The 20232-nt window shown below is 43.3% G+C and overlaps 1 protein-coding gene across 5 annotated transcripts in view; it reads right to left on the bottom strand.

Moving 5' to 3' along the window:
* Window positions 1-20232, bottom strand: part of si:ch211-106h4.9 (rab effector MyRIP) — an 80384-nt gene that overhangs the window by 57052 nt on the left and 3100 nt on the right. Inside the window, exon 1 of one of the 5 annotated variants that reach the window (XM_021613017.2) lies at window positions 3816-4884. The exons of 1 other annotated variant lie outside the window; for it this stretch is intronic. In XM_021613017.2, coding sequence (XP_021468692.2) covers window positions 3816-3894 — 79 coding nt within the window. In that variant the 5' untranslated portion in view covers window positions 3895-4884. Of the gene's footprint in view, window positions 1-3815; window positions 4885-20232 lie in introns of those variants that run through there. 3 more of the 5 variants (XM_021613018.2, XM_021613020.2, XM_021613019.2) reach the window with 3 other exon arrangements.

Below are 20232 nucleotides of genomic sequence, written 5' to 3'. Positions count from 1 at the left end.
AGGTTAATTGAAGGGAGTATGAGTGAACCAGCAGTGTCCCCATGGGGACAAACCGAATAACCATATATGGTTCTACTTTGCACCTTTTTTCAAAGACTGTATCACACACCTCACTGCTGTATCTATCACTAACAACTAGCTACATCAAGATTCAACTAAAACAAATATACAGTTGAAGTGAATGTGAAATGTCAGAATAATAGTAGAGAGAACTATTTATTTCAGCTTTTATTTCTTTGATCACATTCCTAGTGGGTCAGACGTTTACATACACTCAATTAGTATTTGGTAGCATTGCCTTTAAATTGTTTAACTTGGGTCAAACGTTTCGTGTAGCCTTCCACAAGCCTCCCTCAATAGGTTGGGTGAATGTTGGCCTAATCCTCCTGACAGAGCTGGTTTAACTGAGTCAGGTTTGTAGGCCTCCTTGCTCGCACACGCTTTTTCAGTTCTGCCAAGACATTTTCTATGGGATTGAGGTCAGGGCTTTGTAATGTCCACTCCAATACATTGACTTTGTTGCCATTTTGCCACAACTTTGAAAATATGCTTTGGGTCATTGTCCATTTGGAAGACCCATTTGCAACCAAGCTTTAACTTCCTGACTGATGCCTTGAGATGTTGCTTCAATATATCCACATCAGTTTTCTGCCTCATGATGCCATCTATTTTGTGAAGTGCATCAGTCCCTCCTGCAGCAAAGCACCACCACAACATGATGCTGCCACCCCCCATGCTTCACTGTTGGGATGGCATTCTTCGGCTTGCAAGCCTCCCCCTTTTCCCTCCAAACATAACGATGGTCATTATGGCCAAACAGTTCTATTTCTGTTTCATCAGACCAGAGGACATTTCTCCAAAAAGTACAATCTTTGTCCCCATGTGCAGATGCAAACCGTAGTCTGGCTTTTTTATGGCGGTTTTGGAGCAGTGGCTTCTTCCTTGCTGAGCGGCCTTTCAGGGTATGTTGATATAGGACTTGTTTTACTGTGGATAATAGATACTTTTGTATTTGTTACCTCCAGCATCTTCATAAGGTCCTTTGCTGCTGTTCTGGGATTGATTTGCACTTTTCGCACCAAAGTACGTTCATCTCTAGGAAACAGAATGCGTCTCCTTCCTGAGCGGTATGACGGCTGCGTGGTCCCATGGTGTTTATACTTGTGTGTACTATTGTTTGTACAGATGAACGTGGTAGGTTCAGGCGTTTGGAAATTGCTCCCAAGGATAAACCAGACTTGTGGAGGTCTACAATTTTTTTCTGAGGTCTTGGATGATTTATTTTGATTTTCCCATGATGTCAAGCAAAGAGGCACTGAGTTTGAAGGTAGGCCTTGAAATATATCCACGGGTACACCTCCAATTGACTCCAATTATGTCAATTTGCCTATCAGAAGCTTCTAAAGCCATGACATCATTTTCTGGAATTTTCCAAGCTGTTTAAAGGCACAGTCAACTTAGTGTATGTAAACATCTGACCCACTGGAATTGTGATACAGTGAATTATAAGTGAAATAATCTGTCTGTAGACAATTGTAGGAAAAAATGACTTGTGTCATGCGCGAAGTAGATGTCCTAACTGACTTGCCAAAACTATAGTTAGTTAACAAGACATTTGTGGAGTGGTTGAAAAGCAAGTTTTAATGACTCCAACCTAAGTGTATGTAAACTTCCGACTTCAATTGTACAAATTAAACCTTTTTTACTTCTTAGGTCTAATGAAATGCTGTGTCTGTGTTGATTTCACAATATAGAGCATGCACCAGGAAGGAATACATGGTGGCTCTGCAGTCTTTTGTCAGTGTGTGAGTTTTCTGGTATGCAGGTCGGGCAGAAAGACCTTCCTATCCAATCCTTACATAGCATCATTTGTCTTCCTGTGTACAAACAATGCAGTAGGAGAACCATAAGCATTCCCAAAATGCACACTTCTTTACAAAATGTTATAAAAATGATCTCCTTTTACAGAAGACTGAATTGTATTTAGTCCCTTTTCACTCAGCAATGAGATGCCTTTACTTGAGTGAATGAATTTAACCTAATCATCCGTATATTGAAATATTACTGTAGGCTCTGACTCTCTCTTAAATCAAGATACCATTGTCTAGATTGGTTCCAAGTCCTTCATTTCCTCGACGACAAAAGACAAATCATGGTTGGTATTTTGTGTGTGCGGGAAACACAAAGCTAAATATTTAAGATGAACAATGATGAATGAAAAGCTCAACTAACGCTCTGTGCTGAAAAACAAGACTGAACACAAGATTACAAGTGGGACTGATTGAAGGAAAACCTGGCTGGGCTACACTGTGCTAGACACTTGTACTCTCAGATTGTACAAAACCTTGAGCTGTCTGACTCTTCAGGAGCAGCCAAATACCCCCCCAGACCTGGGTTCAATACAATTTGAAAACCTTCAAATACTTTTAGCATTTGCTTCAGCCTGCCTGAAGTGCCAGATTGTTTGGGTTTGCACTTTTTCAACTGTTGTATTGGATCCATTGCACCAGGCAAGGTCAATCAAGCCTAGATAAAGTATTTGGAATGATTTGAAATAGTATTTGAACCCAGGTATGACACGTATCACTGGCTTGTTAATAACTCCTGATTAAGGTACTAACTACAGCAGGTGATTAGGACTGCTCTCAGCACAGCAGCACCCTAAACCCCCATGGTGAGAGAACACACATTTCAATCTGCTAAGCCACAACAATCAAGCCGTTTTGTAAGGAGAATTAGTACTCCTGACCTGAATTACATTTCCCAAGTGTTTCCTTTTCTCTCATTCTGACTCACAGAGCAACATTTCAAACAACGTTTAACTGTATATGAACTAGAGGACAATCATGACAGTCAGACCCGAACTCGAATGGAGCCAACGACAACCAGACCTAGACCCGACCCGTACCCTAATGGGTCTGGGTCTAGAACAGACCCGATTGGACCCGAGTGACAAAAAAAAAAGAACATCAGCCAAGTTGCCATTCTGGTAAACAAATAGGTTTTATATGTTGGCTAGGCCTTCTATAAATCAATAAATTCACCTTATTAGTGTAAAACAAATATGCTATAGGCAATGCCGAGCTGTGGTCGGGTCCATTCGGGTCTATTAGCTGTAGTTGACTCGAGACCCGATGACAATCAAAAACACCCGACCCGGACCCGAGGGAAAAGTTTGAATTTTTGGACCCGGACTCGCGCAGGTCCTGGGACGGGTCTGAGAATCCAGGTTCAGGTGGACCAGTGAAGACCTCTAATACCATATGTCAGAAGTCCCGGAAGAGATTCAACGGGGTGTGTGTGTGTGTGTGTGTGTGTGTGTGTGTGTGTGTGTGTGTGTGTGTGTGTGTGTGTGTGTGTGTGTGTGTGTGTGTGTGTGTGCGTGTGTGCTTGCGTGTGTGTGCATGCGTGTAGGCAGTCCAAAGCTGATGTCTCACTCCAACTCTGACATAATAGCGTATGATTACTGATTTACAATCTGTTGAGCTGATGTGAGGAGGAACACAGGAGTCCATTTTCCTGGAGTTAACAGGAAACATTTCCTGCATCTGTACAATCATGTTAATCTATTCAGTATCTCTTTTGGAGGGGGAGAGAGAGATAGAGAGAGATATTGAATGTACATTTGTGAATAATTTGTTATTATACCAGCACTACCTTGTGATGATAGTGATGAACAGTGAAATCAAATTCATATTAATGATTTGGCTATTACTATTAGGATATTCTGCTTCATCAGTATAGTATTACCATAACTTTGACGGGGTGTAATAATAACATGTTAATTTGTCATTTAAAACGTATAAGTAACTCACCGGGTCCGTGCCCTAGGCTTCTTCTTTTCAGTTCCACACCGGTACAGTAAGCAAATCCCGGTCTCTGGCCAGCGCGCATTAACACGATTTATAAAAACCAGAAACACTCTAGCCTACATGATCATATCTGTGTAAGTCAAGTCCATTTCATTCTCATTTCATGTTAGACTCTTCAGAATTTCGACTGACTTTTTAGGCAACTCATGCATAAAGCTAGTAACCTATGTTTCAGTCTCTGTACAGTACGGAAAGGGCGGCATCTGGACTACTAACAAGCGCAATTGAAGTTGCAAACACCTGCTAGCGAAAGAGCCTATCAGACCGCGACATGTAAACCGTTATTTTACTGTTTGGAATGAACGCAGCACAGTAGACTAAACTGAAAATTCATTTGTACAGCCCGTCAGTAATATCACAAAGACTATGCCACAGTAGTTACGTTCATGACAAAAGTGAATATAATTGAGCAATACATTTTCCATGAAATGTTTTTAACTGAATGAGAATAAAGTCATCATATTCTAAGCTTCCATCATCTATTTCTAAGGAGCAACTGCAGCTGGATTTGAGGCTAACTTTTAATGGAACAAAGTTTAACACTCCATAATCACATCGGCCTACTAAACCTGAAATGCCATGAAATAATACACTTGTAAATACAAGTTTGTTCGTGGGCACATTTGATCACATTTTAATGTAAGCCATGATTAACCGAATGCTCACTGAAGTTTTTATCCTGGCATCCCTTTCCCATTCAGATAGCCTTGCTCCTCACACCCTTACTGAACCCAACCAGAAAACAATGCATTCTATACACGCATCAGCCCAGCATGAAAAAAGAGAGAGAAAAACAGGTACTCAACTGCAAGAGATGGTGAAATAAATACAAACTAATAACCAGGAAACTCCACAGCCTGTGACTATATCCCAGAAAAGAAAAGCAAGCTCCTGCTGGAACAGTGAACAGTCACACAGTGAGGTTTCCTGGGGTAAGGAGGCTTTTTGTAGCCTGGTCCCAGATCTGTTTGTGCTGTCTTGCCAACGGGAATGGTCATTAGTGTGACACAGATCTGAGTCCAGGCTTTTTGAGGGAGCCAGTAAAGTGATTCTTTGGAGAATGAAGCTGGACTAATGATTGCTTCATGTGAAACCCAGTCACATGAGGATCCAGTCAGCTGGGGCTGCTGCCAGGGCTTTGGTGTGGTGTGGTGTGGTGTGGGAGGGCAAAGTTCACTGGGGGCCTCTGCTGCTCCATGGTACGTCTCTAATCTCTGATGCTTGTAGTAGACTCGGTATCAGAGCGCAGAATCACACCGTAATCACACTATGCCCCATATACTTGGGGCGGCAGGTAGCCTAGTGGTTAGAGCGTTGAGCCAGTAACCGAATGGTTGCAAGATTGAATCCCTGAGCTGACAATGTAAAAATCTGTCGTTCTGCCTCTGAACAAGGCAGTTAAAACCCACCATTCCTAGGCCTTCATTGAAAATAAGAATTTGTTCTTAACTGACCTGCCTAGTTAAATAAAGTAAAAAATATATACTGCACTAAGTAGTACACTATACAGTTAGTTGAATTGAGAGAGGGAGTGGATTGGAGAGCAAAGTGGGTGTGTTGCATGCATGAGTGTGCGTTGTGCACCCGTGTGATAAAAGTACAAAAGGGAGTTGACTGTGTAGCAGGTTCTAGTGTATCAGCATGAAGCAGGCTATATGGCTGCTGGGCGTCCTGTGTCTGCAGGTCTGTCTGCTCTCCACCACAGCCTTTTCTGACCAGACAGATGAACAGCAGCCTTACAAACCAACCAAGCCATGGTAAGACATTCCAATCCTCTGTTCTTTACTGGTCAGAATGAACTGTGTTTTTCTACCCGCAGAGTTAAATAGAACACAAATATAAATGTGTCTCTATGGGTCTAACAACATTTGGGGTCGGGGAACATTGTGAGTCGGTGAGGGTTTGTCCAAATAAAGTAATCAGTATGGTACATGTTTTAGGCAAATTTACTCGTATCTTCAGATCACATCAATGATATTACTGTGTGCATGTGCGGCTTCAACTATGTGGGCTGACACACATCATATGTTTTCACTCAATTATCCAGGACCTCTGCCATTCAGGACCTCCACACCAGGCGGTGTCAGAAGAAGGCCCTAAACATTGTCAAAGACTCCAGCCACCCGAGTCACAGACTGTTCTATCTGCTATCGCATGGCAAGCGGTACCGTTGCTCCAAGTCTGGAACCAACAGGGCCTTGAACAGCGTCTACCCCCAAGCCATAAGACCGCTAAATACGGTAAAACTTCAATTAGTACCTCGGGCGTTTATCACTGAACACCAACAGCGCTTATTAGACTCTATGTCCTTAATACACACAGCTTTTGCTCAATAAAATGTTGAAAAGACTACCACACTGTTCACTGTGACCAGTATGACCTGTATAAACATTATAATACCAAATCCATCGCAGATCAGACTTGCAAAGACTAGGCTGCCTATCATACGCCCCCGATTTCGTGCTTCAGCACCATTCTCTCACCAGTTTGACCTTGTTGAGCTTTGTATCCCCCGTAGTTCCAATCACACCAGATAGAATTCACTATTCAATGTTTGTTCAGGTCCCCAGGACATCGTGAGATGACTTCAATACCGTCCACTTGGGGCAACTTAACCATCAAAGTTAATTATGATTGACAGTCAATTTTTTTTCTTCTGTTTTAACAGCCTTACCTACTTTCTCTTCGCCCATAGACATTCATCTACCCCTGGACAAATGTTGAATACTGAAGTGAGACCGTGAGATCGTGTTGCTAGTTGAGCTGACCATGTCACACCACACTTCTGTTTCATCCATGGCAAGGATGTGGCTCTCCTTTCTCTTCGTTTGCGCAATCTTTGCGGGTACTCACTGTAGTTCACTCCTAAACAAGAGATTTAGACCCAGCGTTTATTTGAAACAGGCGCTCATTTGCTGATACTGTATGTGTGTCGATGCCCGGCTATTAAAAGGAACAGGCAGCTATTTGAGACTGCGTTTATCTGAAGTTTTACGGTAGTTAGTTAAATAGTTAAAAAACAGCTACTCGGACCATCTGCATTGACTCTTTTTCTGCTCCTCACATACAGTGTCTTGCGAAAGTATTAGCTCCCCTTGAACTTTGCGACCTTTTGCCACATTTCAGGCTTCAAACATAAAGATATAAAACTGTATTTTTTTGTGAAGAATAAACAACAAGTGGGACACAATCATGAAGTGGAACGACATTTATTGGATATTTCAAACTTTTTTAACAAATCAAAAACTGAAAAATTGGGTGTGCAAAATTATTCAGCCCCTTTACTTTCAGTGCAGCAAACTCTCTCCAGAAGTTCAGTGAGGATCTCTGAATGATCCAATGTTGACCTAAATGACTAATGATTATAAATACAATCCACCTGTGTGTAATCAAGTCTCCGTATAAATGCACCTGCACTGTGATAGTCTCAGAGGTCCGTCAAAAGCGCAGAGAGCATCATGAAGAACAAGGAACACACCAGGCAGGTCCGAGATACTGTTGTGAAGAAGTTTAAAGCCGGATTTGGATACAAAAAGATTTCCCAAGCTTTAAACATCCCAAGGAGCACTGTGCAAGCGATAATATTGAAATGGAAGGAGTATCAGACCACTGCAAATCTACCAAGACCTGGCCGTCCCTCTAAACTTTCAGCTCATACAAGGAGAAGACTGATCAGAGATGCAGCCAAGAGGCCCATGATCACTCTGGATGAACTGCAGAGATCTACAGCTGAGGTGGGAGACTCTGTCCATAGGACAACAATCAGTCGTATATTGCACAAATCTGGCCTTTATGGAAGAGTGGCAAGAAGAAAGCCATTTCTTAAAGATATCCATAAAAAGTGTCGTTTAAAGTTTGCCACAAGCCACCTGGGAGACACACCAAACATGTGGAAGAAGGTGCTCTGGTCAGATGAAACCAAAATTTAACTTTTTGGCAACAATGCAAAACGTTATGTTTGGCGTAAAAGCAACACAGCTGAACACACCATCCCCACTGTCAAACATGGTGGTGGCAGCATCATGGTTTGGGCCTGCTTTGCTTCAGCAGGGACAGGGAAGATGGTTAAAATTGATGGGAAGATGGATGGAGCCAAATACAGGACCATTCTGGAAGAAAACCTGATGAAGTCTGCAAAAGACCTGAGACTGGGACGGAGATTTGTCTTCCAACAAGACAATGATCCAAAACATAAAGCAAAATCTACAATGGAATGGTTCAAAAATAAACATATCCAGGTGTTAGAATGGCCAAGTCAAAGTCCAGACCTGAATCCAATCGAGAATCTGTGGAAAGAACTGAAAACTGCTGTTCACAAATGCTCTCCATCCAACCTCACTGAGCTCGAGCTGTTTTGCAAGGAGGAATGGGAAAAAATGTCAGTCTCTCGATGTGCAAAACTGATAGAGACATACCCCAAGCGACTTACAGCTGTAATTGCAGCAAAAGGTGGCGCTACAAAGTATTAACTTAAGGGGGCTGAATAATTTTGCAAGCCCAATTTTTCAGTTTTTGATTTGTTAACAGTTTGAAATATCCAATAAATGTTGTTCCACTTCATGATTGTGTCCCACTTGTTGTTGATTCTTCACAAAAAAATACAGTTTTATATCTTTATGTTTGAAGCCTGAAATGTGGCAAAAGGTCGCAAAGTTCAAGGGGGCCGAATACTTTTGCAAGGCACTGTATGCTACTGCTACTGTTTTTTTATCTATCCTGTTGCATAGTCACTCTATTCCTAGTTATACGTACATCATTACCTCAATTGCCTCGTACCCTTGCACATGTGAATAATACAATTTTATTTGGATTGAATTATAGCAATGGAGAATGGAAATGTACGAATAGATGAATTGCTATCATATTCATATTTCTGTGGGGCTTATGTTCAGAAGTTTTTTTTTACTTCCGATGTTCGTTTCTCGATAACAAATTCCTGTTAACAATGAGGATGCAATTGTTGTATTGGGTAATATCCTGCTGATATTGTTTGGTGTCAAAGATAATACCAACTCCTTCTCTTATCTGAGGGTACAGTTCCAGTGCTAGAGAAGTTACATTGGGGTTGTCGAAGCAATTGTCATGGTAACATGGTGCTGTCCTCTCTCTACCAAAAACCCATGTCATGTTATTCATCCACACGTACAAGAGAGCTGTCCAAGCCTACTGTAGCTAGGCCGGCTGGGCTGTCTGTCCACTTTAGTGAAAATACGTGTTATATAATAGGTGAACTCTACTAACATCACTAAGGTATGAAAATATATGCAGTCAACGGGAAGGCTCATGTCCAATCGTACTGTGAGCACCACCTCAGATGAGAAACAATTAACCCACAACTTCAGAAAATGAATTTGATAAGAATCACTGCCCTTGTTTCCACTGTCTGATTCCTCTCTCATCTGGCCTCAGAGTACCACTAGCAGGTACCTGCCTAGTGGTGGCTATTCAGCAGCCTGATGTTCTGTGGGTAAACGCTATTGGTCAGTCTGACCGTTTTTGACATGATGCTCCTACCCGCATCTGAGGGATGGAAGCAGGGAGAAAAGGCCGTGGCATGGTTGGCTTTGGTCCTTGACAACCAAACAAAGATTTGAAGAATCAAAGTGGTTGAGTGGTCAAGAACCACTGTTCTTGTTTCGACTGTCTGAACCCTCTCTCCTCCATCCTCAGAGTTTAAGGATTAAGAGGCATAAGAAATTCAGGAGTGAATGCAAGAAAAACCTGGAAATGTGTCGCTCCCGCCTAGGAGCCTTGACACCCATGAGTCATCCTGGGGGCAGTTGGGTAAAACACCACCAAACACCAACCAAAGAGGTTGTAAGTAAAGCAGAAGCTGAGAAAAGTTAGATTTTCTTATGGTATGACAATATATATCACGTTTCAGGTAAGACCCAGATGCAGACTCAGATGCAGACCATGTTGAATTAACAACAGTTTATTCATCCAACAGGGGCAGGCAAAAGACAGGTCAAGGCAGGCAGGGGTCAGCAATCCAGATAGACGGGGCAAAGGTACAGGACGACAGGCAGGCTCAGGGTAGGCAGGCAGGCTCAGGGTAGGCAGAGGTCAGAAATCCATATCGGTGGGGCAAAGGTACAGGAAGGCAAGCAGGCAGGCTCAAGGCAGGCACAAAAGGTCAAAACCAGGAAAACAAGAAAACAGGAACAATCAAGAGCCAGGAACAGAGGGAAAACCTCTGGTAGGCTAGACGAAACAAAACAAACTGGCAACAGACTAACAGAGAACACAGGTATAAAAACACAGGGGATAATGGGGAAGATGGGCAGCACCTGGAGGGGAGTGGAGACAATCACAAAGACAGGTGAAACAGATCAGGGTGTGACAATATGTAATAACTCTCAACAGAGAGACTTACCCCTATTACCTCCTATACCTCTATCGCAGGTGAGAAACTAACTAATTAACACATTTGACAGAGCCAATGTTGTTTCCAATCACTGATTGTTCTCTCCTCTCACGTCAGAGTTCACGGATTAAGAGTCGGGAGAAAGTCAGGAGCCAATGTCAGCCAGTAAAAGCCATGAATCTGTCACTCCCGCTTAGGAGAGGAGCGCTCCTTCCATGCACCTCCCCATTGGGTAAGAGACAGCTAAACAGATATGAAGAACTGAAGAGGTTGTTAGTAAAGCAGAGACTGAAAAAAGGGAGTTGGGAGTTGGCTTGGTCACCTGACAGATTCAAATAAACATTTTGTTCTCCTCTCTTATGATATAACAGTATGCAGGGTAGAGTAGGGTAAGTTGAGCCACCCCACTCTATTTTATTTCTGGGAAACCATACACAAAAATGATCATGTGACCAAATATTTAGGAAGAGGTCATCATTTCAAGGAGTCTGTGAAGGAAGGAACCACATGAAAAAGTGGTGAGCAAGTTAGGTCTAAAAAAAAACAGATTTTCACAAAGTCAAATTATTGTATTGTGTTATAGGTTTCATGATGCTTGTATCTAAACCAAAGTAGATCGTTTTAAGATTGTTTTGTACATCAGTTGGGGTCTCTATACGCTCCAATATGAGGTTCTAAACCAAGCATTAAAGTGCATCCTTGTAGCTGTGTGGACTAATATAGTCAAAATGTTTGCATTGGGGTAAGTTGAGCCGAATGGCCACCATATCCCATACCAGTGGTTGAAAAAGTACCCAATTGTCATATTTCAGAAAAAAGACACGTCAATAGAAAATGACTCAAGTAAAAGTGAGTCACCCAGTAAAATACTTCTTGTCTAAAATACTTTATTTTTTAAATATACTTAAGTATCAAAACTAAATGTAATTGCTAAAATGTACTTAAGTATCAATAGTAAAAGTAATATTAAGCAAACCAGATAGCACAATTTTCTTGTTTTTAATTATTTATAGATAGCCAGGGGCACGCTCCAACACTAAGACATCATTTACAAATGGTGCATTTGTATGAAGCCCCCCTGGAGGTTCTATAAAGAGCCACCAAGGAAGTAGAAGGGAAAAAGGCCATTTGAGCAGCAGCAAAAAAAAGAACTAAATGACACTGTCACGGTCTTCCTCCTCTTCATCTGAAGAGGAGAGGCGAGAAGGATCAGAGGACCAAAATGCGGCGTGGTAAGTGTTCATAGTGAATTTTAATAAAGAAAACACTGCAACACTATACAAAAACAATAAACTAATGACGACCGTGACGCTACAAATGAGATAGACAATAACATAGACAATCACCCACAAACAAACAGTGCAACCCAGGCTACCTAAGTATGATTCTCAATCAGAGACAACTAATGACACCTGCTTCTGATTGAGAACCATACTAGGCCGAAACATAGAAATCCCCAAATCATAGAAAATCAAACATAGACTGCCCACCCAACTCACGCCCTGACCATACTAAATAAATACAAAACAAAGGAAATAACGGTCAGAACGTGACAGACACTGAATACGTACATTAACAATAAAGAAAATTAACATGTACAGTTGAAGTCGGAAGTTTACATACACTTAGGTTGGAGTGATTAAAACGCGGTTATCAACCACTCCACAAATTTCTTGTTGGCAAACTATAGTTTTGGCAAGTCGGTTTCCAACAATTGTTTACAGCCAAATAATTTCACTTATAATTCACTGTATCACAATTCCAGTGTGTCAGAAGTTTACATACACTAAGTTGACTGTGCCTTTAAACAGCTTGGAAAATTCCAGAAAATGATGTCATGGCTTTAGAAGCTTCTGATTGGCAAATTGGCATCATTTGAGTCAATTGGAGGTGTACCTGCGGATGTATTTCAAGGCCTACCTTCAAATTCAGTGCCTCTTTGCTTGACATCATGGGAAAATTAAAAGAAATCATCCAAGACCTCAGAAAAAAATTGTAGACCTCCACAAGTCTGGTTCATCCTTGGGAGCAATTTTCAAACGCCTGAAGGTACCACGTTAATCGGTACAAACAATAGTACACAAGTATAAACACCATGGGATCACGCAGCTGTCATACCGCTCAGGAAGGAGACGTGTTCTGTCTCCTAGAGACACGTACTTTGGTGCGTACTTTGGTGCGAAAAGTGCAAATCAATCCCAGAACAACAGCAAAGGACCGTGTGATGATGCTGGAGGAAACAGGTACAAAAGCATCGATATCCACAGTAAGACGAGTGTATATTGACATAACCTGAAAGACCACTCAAAGAAAAGCCACTGCTCCAAAACTGCCATTAAAGTCAAACTACGGTTTGCATCTGCACATGGGGACAAAGATTGTATTTTTTGGAGAAATGTCTTCTGGTCTGATGAAACAGAAATAGAACTGTTTGGCCATAATGACCATCGTTATGTTTGGAGGGAAAAGGGGGTGGCTTGCAAGCCGAAAAATATCAATCCCAACAGTGAAGCGTGGGGGTGGCAGCATCATGTTGTGGTGGTGCTTTGCTGCAGGAGGGACTAGTGCACTTCACAAAATAGATGGCTTCATGAGGAAGAAAAATGATGTGGATATATTGAAGCAACATCTCCAGACATCGGTCAAGGAGGTTAAAGCTTGGTCGCAAACGGGTCTTCCAAATGGACAACGACCCCAAGCATACTTCCAAAGTTGTGGCAAAATGGCTTAAGGACAACAAAGTCAAGGTATTGGAGTGGCCATCACAAAGCCCTGACCTCAATCCTATGGAAAATGTGTGGGCAGAACTGAAAAAACGTGTGCGAGCAAGGAGGCCTACAAACGTGACTCAGTTACACCAGCTCTGTCAGGAGGAATGGGCCAAAATTCACCCAACTTATTGTGGGAAGCTTGTGGAAGGCTACCCAAATTATTTGACCCAAGTTTAAGAATTTAAAGGCAATGCTACCAAATACTAATTGAGTGTATGTAAACTTCTGGCCCACTGGGAAGGTGATGAAATAAATAAATGCTGAAATAATTAATTATCTCTACTATTATTCTGACATTTCGTATCCTTAAAATAAAGTGGTGATCCTAACTGACCTAAGACAGGGAATTTTTACTATGATTAAATGTCAGGAATTGTGAAAAACTGAGTTTAAATGTATTTAGCTAAGGTGCATGTCAACTTCCGACTTCAACTGTACCTGTGTGAAAGAGAGGCTATGATAGAGAAGCAGAGGAACACAAGATATTATCTGATGACATGGAGTCTGAGCTTGATAAGCATATCAAGAATCTCGCGGACAGGTTTCATGGGCTGAGTTACCTCAAATGCAGAGACGTTGCCTACAAATTGGCACATCAAAACAACATTCAAAAGTTTGGGGTCACTTAGAAATGTCCTTGTTTAAAGTTTTTTTTTAAAAAGCACATTTGTTGTCCATTAAGATAACATCAAATTGATCAGAAATACAGTGTCGACATTGTTAATGTTGTGAATGACTGTTGTAGCTGGAAACGGCAGATTTTTTATGGAATATCTAGATAGATGTACAGAGTCCCATTATCAGCAACCATCATTCCTGAGTTCCAATGGCACGTTGTGTTAGCGAATCCAAGTTTATAATTTTTATAAGGCTAATTGATCATTAGAAAACCCTTTTGGAATTATGTTAGCATAGCTGAAAGTGGTTGTGCTGATTAAAGAAGTTGTAACGGTCTGAGTGTAGTGGGTGAGGAGTCAGGCGCAGGAAGCAGATAAACGCTGAACAGAAGCCAACCCTCACAAAAACACAGGGCGTACTGAACAAACAAATGCCCCAAACAGGGGGACTTAAACTGTCCAGGGGAAAACCCACAAAATGGGAAAACACAAAACCCAATAGACGTGCACACAAGCACACCAAACAGACGATCACAATAATTAATCCCGCACAAGGAACCCTGCCGGGCCGGCTGACTAATAAAGCCTACTACCTAACTCAAAACAGGTGCACACAATCAACACATAAGGAGGGGGAGGAAATAATCAGTAGCAGCTAGTATGCCGGCGACGACGACCGCCGAGCGCCACCCAGCTACCACCGGCCTGAGGAGAGACATGAAACGAGGGGTTAATACGATAATAGGAAGGGAGTTGTAATCGATAACACACCTCGTTTATTCTCCTCAGGACTTTGAAAGGCCCTACACACTGCGGCCCAAGCTTCCGTCAGGGCACGCGGAGGGGCAAGTTTCGGGTCGAGAGCCAGACCCTGTCCCCTGGTACAAACACGGGGCCTCACTGCGGTGGCGGTCAGCAATCCTTTTCTGCCGTCCACTGCATCCGCACCGGGCCCCCCTTTAGCAGTGAGGTAATTGGAGCCGCTACCTGGCCAAAACCCCGGATAAACCTCCGCTGCACCTCTTTTACCGTGGTTGGAGTCGGCCAATTACGCACGGCCTTACTGCGGTCACCCTCCATCTCCACCCCCGAGGTGGAAATGCGATAACCCAGAAAGGAGACTGCTCGTTTGGAGAACACACACTTCTCAGCCTTGACATATAGGTCATGCTCCAGCAGTCTACCAAGCACCTTGCGTACCAGAGACACATGCGCGGCGTGAGTGGCTGAGTAGATCAGAATGTCATCAATATAAACAACCACTCCCTGCCCGTGCAGGTCCCTGAGAATATCGTCTACAAAGGATTGAAAAATGGCTGGAACATTTTTTAACCCATATGGCATGACGCAGTACTCATAGTGGCCCGATGTGGTACTAAATGCGGTTTTCCACTCGTCTCCCTTCCGAATACGCACCAGGCTATACGCACTCCTGAGATCCAATTTTGTGAAGAACTGCGCTCCCTGAAAGGATTCCACTGCCGTAGCAATGAGAGGTAGTGGGTAGCTGAACCCCACTGTGATGGCATTTAGACCTCTACAATCAATACAAGGACGCAAACCTCCCTCCTTTTTCTTCACAAAAAAGAAACTAGAGGAGACGGGTGAAATGGAGGACCGAATATACCCCTGTCCCAGAGACTCCGTGATATATGTCTCCATAGCCAACTTCTCCTCTTGGGACAATGGGTACACGTGACTCTTGGGAAGCGCAGCGTTTACCTGGAGATCTATCGCACAATCCCTTCCCGGTCGATGTGGTGGTAATTTAGTCGCCTTCTTTTTACTAAAAGTGATTGCCAAATCGGCATACTCGGGGGGAATGCACACTGTGGGACCCTGGTCTGGACTTTCCACCGAGGTGGCACCGACGGAAACTCCCAGACACCTTCCAGAACACTCCTCTGACCACCGCTGGAGAACCCCCTGTCTCCACAAAATTTTAGGATTGTGCCGGGCCAGCCAGGGAATCCCCAACACCACTGGAAACGCAGGCGAATCAATAATATAGAGACTGATACGCTCCCTATGATTCCCCTGCGTTACCATGTCCAGTGGGATTGTGGTCTCCCTGACCACCCCTGACCCTAATGGCCGGCTATCTAGGGAGTGCACGGGAAAGGGAGAATCTATCGGCACAAGCGGAACACCTAATTTAATAGCAAGTCCGCGATCCATAAAGTTCCCAGCTGCGCCTGAATCAACTAGCGCCCTATGCTGGGAAGAGGGGAAGAATTTAAGGAAAAAAATCAAGACAAACATGTGACCAACAGGGGGTTCTGGGTGAGTTTGGTGCTGACTCACCTGGGGTGATCGAGAAATGTTCCGCCTGCCATCTCGACTCCCAGACGGACCCCCCCAGCACCGATCGGCCGTGTGTCCTCTCCGACCACAGTTGGTGCAGAGGGAGCCTCCTCCTCCGGTACCCCTCGGCAAAGCCCCTCCCAACTCCATCGGAACAGGAGTGGAGGTGCTGGGTGGTGGAACACACAGGACCCTCTCCGAACGCCCGCAGGCAGCCAGCAGATTGTCCAGTCGGATGGACATGTCAATTAGCTCATCCAAGGAAAGAGCGGTGTCCCGACACGCTAGCTCCCTGCGGACGTCCTCCCGGAGACTACACCTGTAGTGGTCGATAAGGGCCCTGTCGTTCCACCCGGATCCTGCTGCCAAGGTACGGAACTCCAACGCGTAATCCTGGGCGCTCCTTTTCTCCTGCCGGAGATGGAATAGTCGTTCTCCCGCCGCTCGGCCATCTGGAGGATGGTCAAACACGGCGCGGAAACGGCGAGAAAACTCGGGGTAGTGCTCCTTCGCTGAGTCTGGGCCATTCCAAACTGCATTTGCCCACTCCAGAGCACGACCCGTGAGGCAGGAGATGAGGACATTCACCCTCTCCGCTCCCGAGGGAGTAGGTCTGACGGTGGCCAGGTACAGTTCTAGCTGGAGTAAGAACCCCTGGCACCCTGCTGCCGCTCCATCATAGACCCTTGGGAGCGTAAGACGGAGGGTGCTGGAGTCGGGAGATGGGGAGTCCTGAGGAGGGGGGGGCCGAAGGTGGAGAGAGGAGACCGCTTCTCTCCCATCGGTCCATTCTCTCCATCACCAGATCCATCGCCGTTCCTATCCGATGGAGAACGGTGGTGTGATGTAGAACCCTCTCTTCCATCGATGGGAGGGGAGTGGCTGTTGCTCCTGCTGACTCCATTCCAGTCGGTGCGGGATTCTGTAACGGTCTGAGTGTAGTGGGTGAGGAGTCAGGCGCAGGAAGCAGAGAGTTCAGGGGAGTGCTATTTTAATGCACTGATAAACGCTGAACATAAGCCAACCCTCACAAAAACACAGGGCGTACTGAACAAACAAATGCCCCAAACAGGGGGACTTAAACTGTCCAGGGGAAAACCCACAAAATGGGAAAACACAAAACCCAATAGACGTGCACACAAGCACACCAAACAGACGATCACAATAATTAATCCCGCACAAGGAACCCTGCCGGGCCGGCTGACTAATAAAGCCTACTACCTAACTCAAAACAGGTGCACACAATCAACACATAAGGAAGGGGAGGAAATAATAAGTAGCAGCTAGTAGGCCGGCCTTTCGGTCGGAGTCGTGACAGAAGTAAGAAAACTGGCCTTCTTTAGACCAGTTGAGAATCTGGAGCATCAGCATTTGTGGGTTCTATTACAGGCTCAAAATGGCTAGAAACAAAGCTATTTCTTCTGAAACTTGTCAGTCTATTCTTGTTCTGACAAATGAAGGCTATTCCATTCGAGGAATTGCCAAGAAACTGAAGATCTCGTACAATGCTGTGTACTACTCCCTTCACAGAACAGCACAAACTGGCTCTAATCAGAATAGAAAGAGGAGTGGGAGGCCCTGGTGCACAACTGAGCAAGAGGACAATCACATTAGAGTGTTTAGTTTGAGAAACAGACGCCTCACAAGTCCTCAACTGGCAGCTTCATTAAATAGTACCTGCAAAACACCCGTCTCAACATCAACAGTGAAGGAGACTACAGGATGCTGGCCTTCTAGGCAGAGTTCCTCTGTCCAGGGTCTGTGTTCTTTAGCCCATCTTAATCTTTTCTTTTTATTGGCCAGTCTGAGATATGGCTTTTTCTTTGCAACTCTGCCTGGAAGGCCAGCATTCTGGAGTTGCCTTCACTGTTGATGTTGAGACTGGTGTTTTGCTGGTACTATTTAATGGGCCTCTGTACGCCTATATAGATATTCCATTAAAAGTCATCCATTTCCAGCTACAATAGTAGTTTACAACATTAACAATGTCTACACTGTATTTCTGATCAATTTAATCTTATTTTAATGGACAAGAAAATGTGCTTTTCTTTCAAAGACATTTCTAAGTGACCCCAAACCTTTGAACGGTACTGTATATCTGAATATAGACATATATTTAAGATATACCACACCCCCATCCCATGAGTTAAACATTGACCTACCAGCACCATCACCCACTGTCACACGACATCATCACCCACTTACCCCAAGGCAGCTCAACTTACCCTGTTTCTAAGCTCAACTTACCCCATACCACAGGGGTAAGTTGTGCCAAGAGACCACCTTTTTTGGACAAGCTATGTTTTCAAAACTAGAATGTTGACATGAATTCTGATTATTTACAGGGATACACAACATCCTGAGATATATGTAGATATCTTTGTTAGAAAGAATACTATATTTCCCTTGACGTAGTGATGCTGAATATTACATATCTCAACATACCCCACTCTCCCTTAATCACAATCAACAGGAAGGCGTATCCCCTTTCCTGCCTCATAGACCTCGTCCTCCTCCACTCCACCTTAGGTGAGAAACAAACAAATGAAGACAAGCCATTGGGCTTGTTTCCATCTCTGATCGTTCTCTCATCTCGTCTTAGTGTTCCAGGACTTAAAGGCAGGAGAGGCAGAAGAAAGCCAAGGACAAGAATAAGAAGAACATACCACAAAGTGGGTGGTGTCGCAATTGGCTTGGGTTCCATTTTGAAGGCAGCCCAATAGCTGCTGAAGACATAATCATCTATTTGCTACTGGATTATCAATACCAATAATAACTACAGTGTATGTTGGTATTTTATTTCTCTGTGCGCATTTAGACTGCAAAACTATGTAAAAAGGTCTTTGCAAATGAAATTGACTGTTGTTATTATTGTATTACTATAATGATTAGTAGTAGTTGTCATGGTCGCCTCTGTATGTTACAAAATCACATATTAAACCAAACCAACAGCCAGGGAAGCCAAGATCAACTCCCTCTTGTCTGACAAGCTGTTCCAATAAGAAAGTATATTACTCAAGCCAATGGAGGCTCCTCAGATGAGGAAGGAGGGGACCATCCGCCTCAGTGAATTTCAGAAAAATACAATTGTTGAAACATTTAAAAAGTGATACTTGTTTTTTAGATACAACTATACTAAATATATTCACATCACCAAATAATTGATTCAAACACACTGTTTAGAAATGAAGGTCTACAGTAGCCAACAGCACTCTGTAGGGTTGCCCCGTGGTGTTGCTGGAGGACAGCTAGTTTCCTCCTCTGGATACGTTGACTTCGATACAAAACCTAGGAGGCTCATGGTTCTTAACCCTTTGCATAGACTTACACAGTAATTATGAGAACTTGTGGTGTAACTGCTAAACTGCTTGCTGACTGTACACTGTACTGCATGATTGTAGCGGGTTTACTAACGCGTTACTTCTAGTAGCTATGTTGACTAAGACGTTAGCTAATATGTAGGCAATGATATAGGCCAGGGTTCCCCAACCAAATGTGGCCCAAGGGTGGTTTTATTTGGCCACCCAAGTTTTCTGAGTAAAAAAAAAACACTTTAAAAAAATGTAATAATAATTGTTGTACATAAGAATGTAAAAACACCAGAAAATCAGCTCTAAGTGATTTTAATTTATGAAATCTGTTCCCAAGTCTTCACATGCCAAATAGAGACACATGATCATACACAAATGTAAGCAATATTTGAAATGATTATGTTTTAGTCAAACATATCTGTTTGGGCTTCTTGCTGTCAATTTGCAGTCTACACATTTATTTATAATTATGTTCCGGGCCCCCGACCATCCGCTCAAGAAAAAAATTGCCCTGCGGTTTAATCTAGTTGAAGTCCACAAGCGAAGAGAAAAGGTGAGAGGAGGTGCGAGGAGGAATTATTTATACAATGAGCAAATTGATCATGCTGTTTGTATGTGGCTGCTATGAAATGGAACTGTGTTTGCGTGTGATCAGGGTGTATTCATTCCACCGATTCTGTTGAAAAACCTTTCTTGAACGGAAACAAATGGAACGAAGCAGGGATAAACATACCTGAATCTACACAATAGAAACTCTTGTTTGCAACTGTTAGACAAATGATTACACCCTAGATCAGCTAGATGCAGCCAAGAGTGTGCAAGGCGGTATTGAATGTGTCTGTCACCTTGATTACACATTTTTTTTTTATCTCGACCTGTGCACCTACGTTGTAAGCTTTAATTCATAGGCTAGGTTGTAGCAACCTCATGATGGGTACAGGGTAAATGAAAGTATCATGTAGTAGCCTATACCTATCGATGTTACATTGA

The sequence above is a fragment of the Oncorhynchus mykiss genome, chromosome 8 (genome assembly GCF_013265735.2).
Source record: "Oncorhynchus mykiss isolate Arlee chromosome 8, USDA_OmykA_1.1, whole genome shotgun sequence".
NCBI lineage: Eukaryota > Metazoa > Chordata > Actinopteri > Salmoniformes > Salmonidae > Oncorhynchus > Oncorhynchus mykiss.
This window is presented reverse-complemented; position numbering and strand designations above follow the sequence as displayed.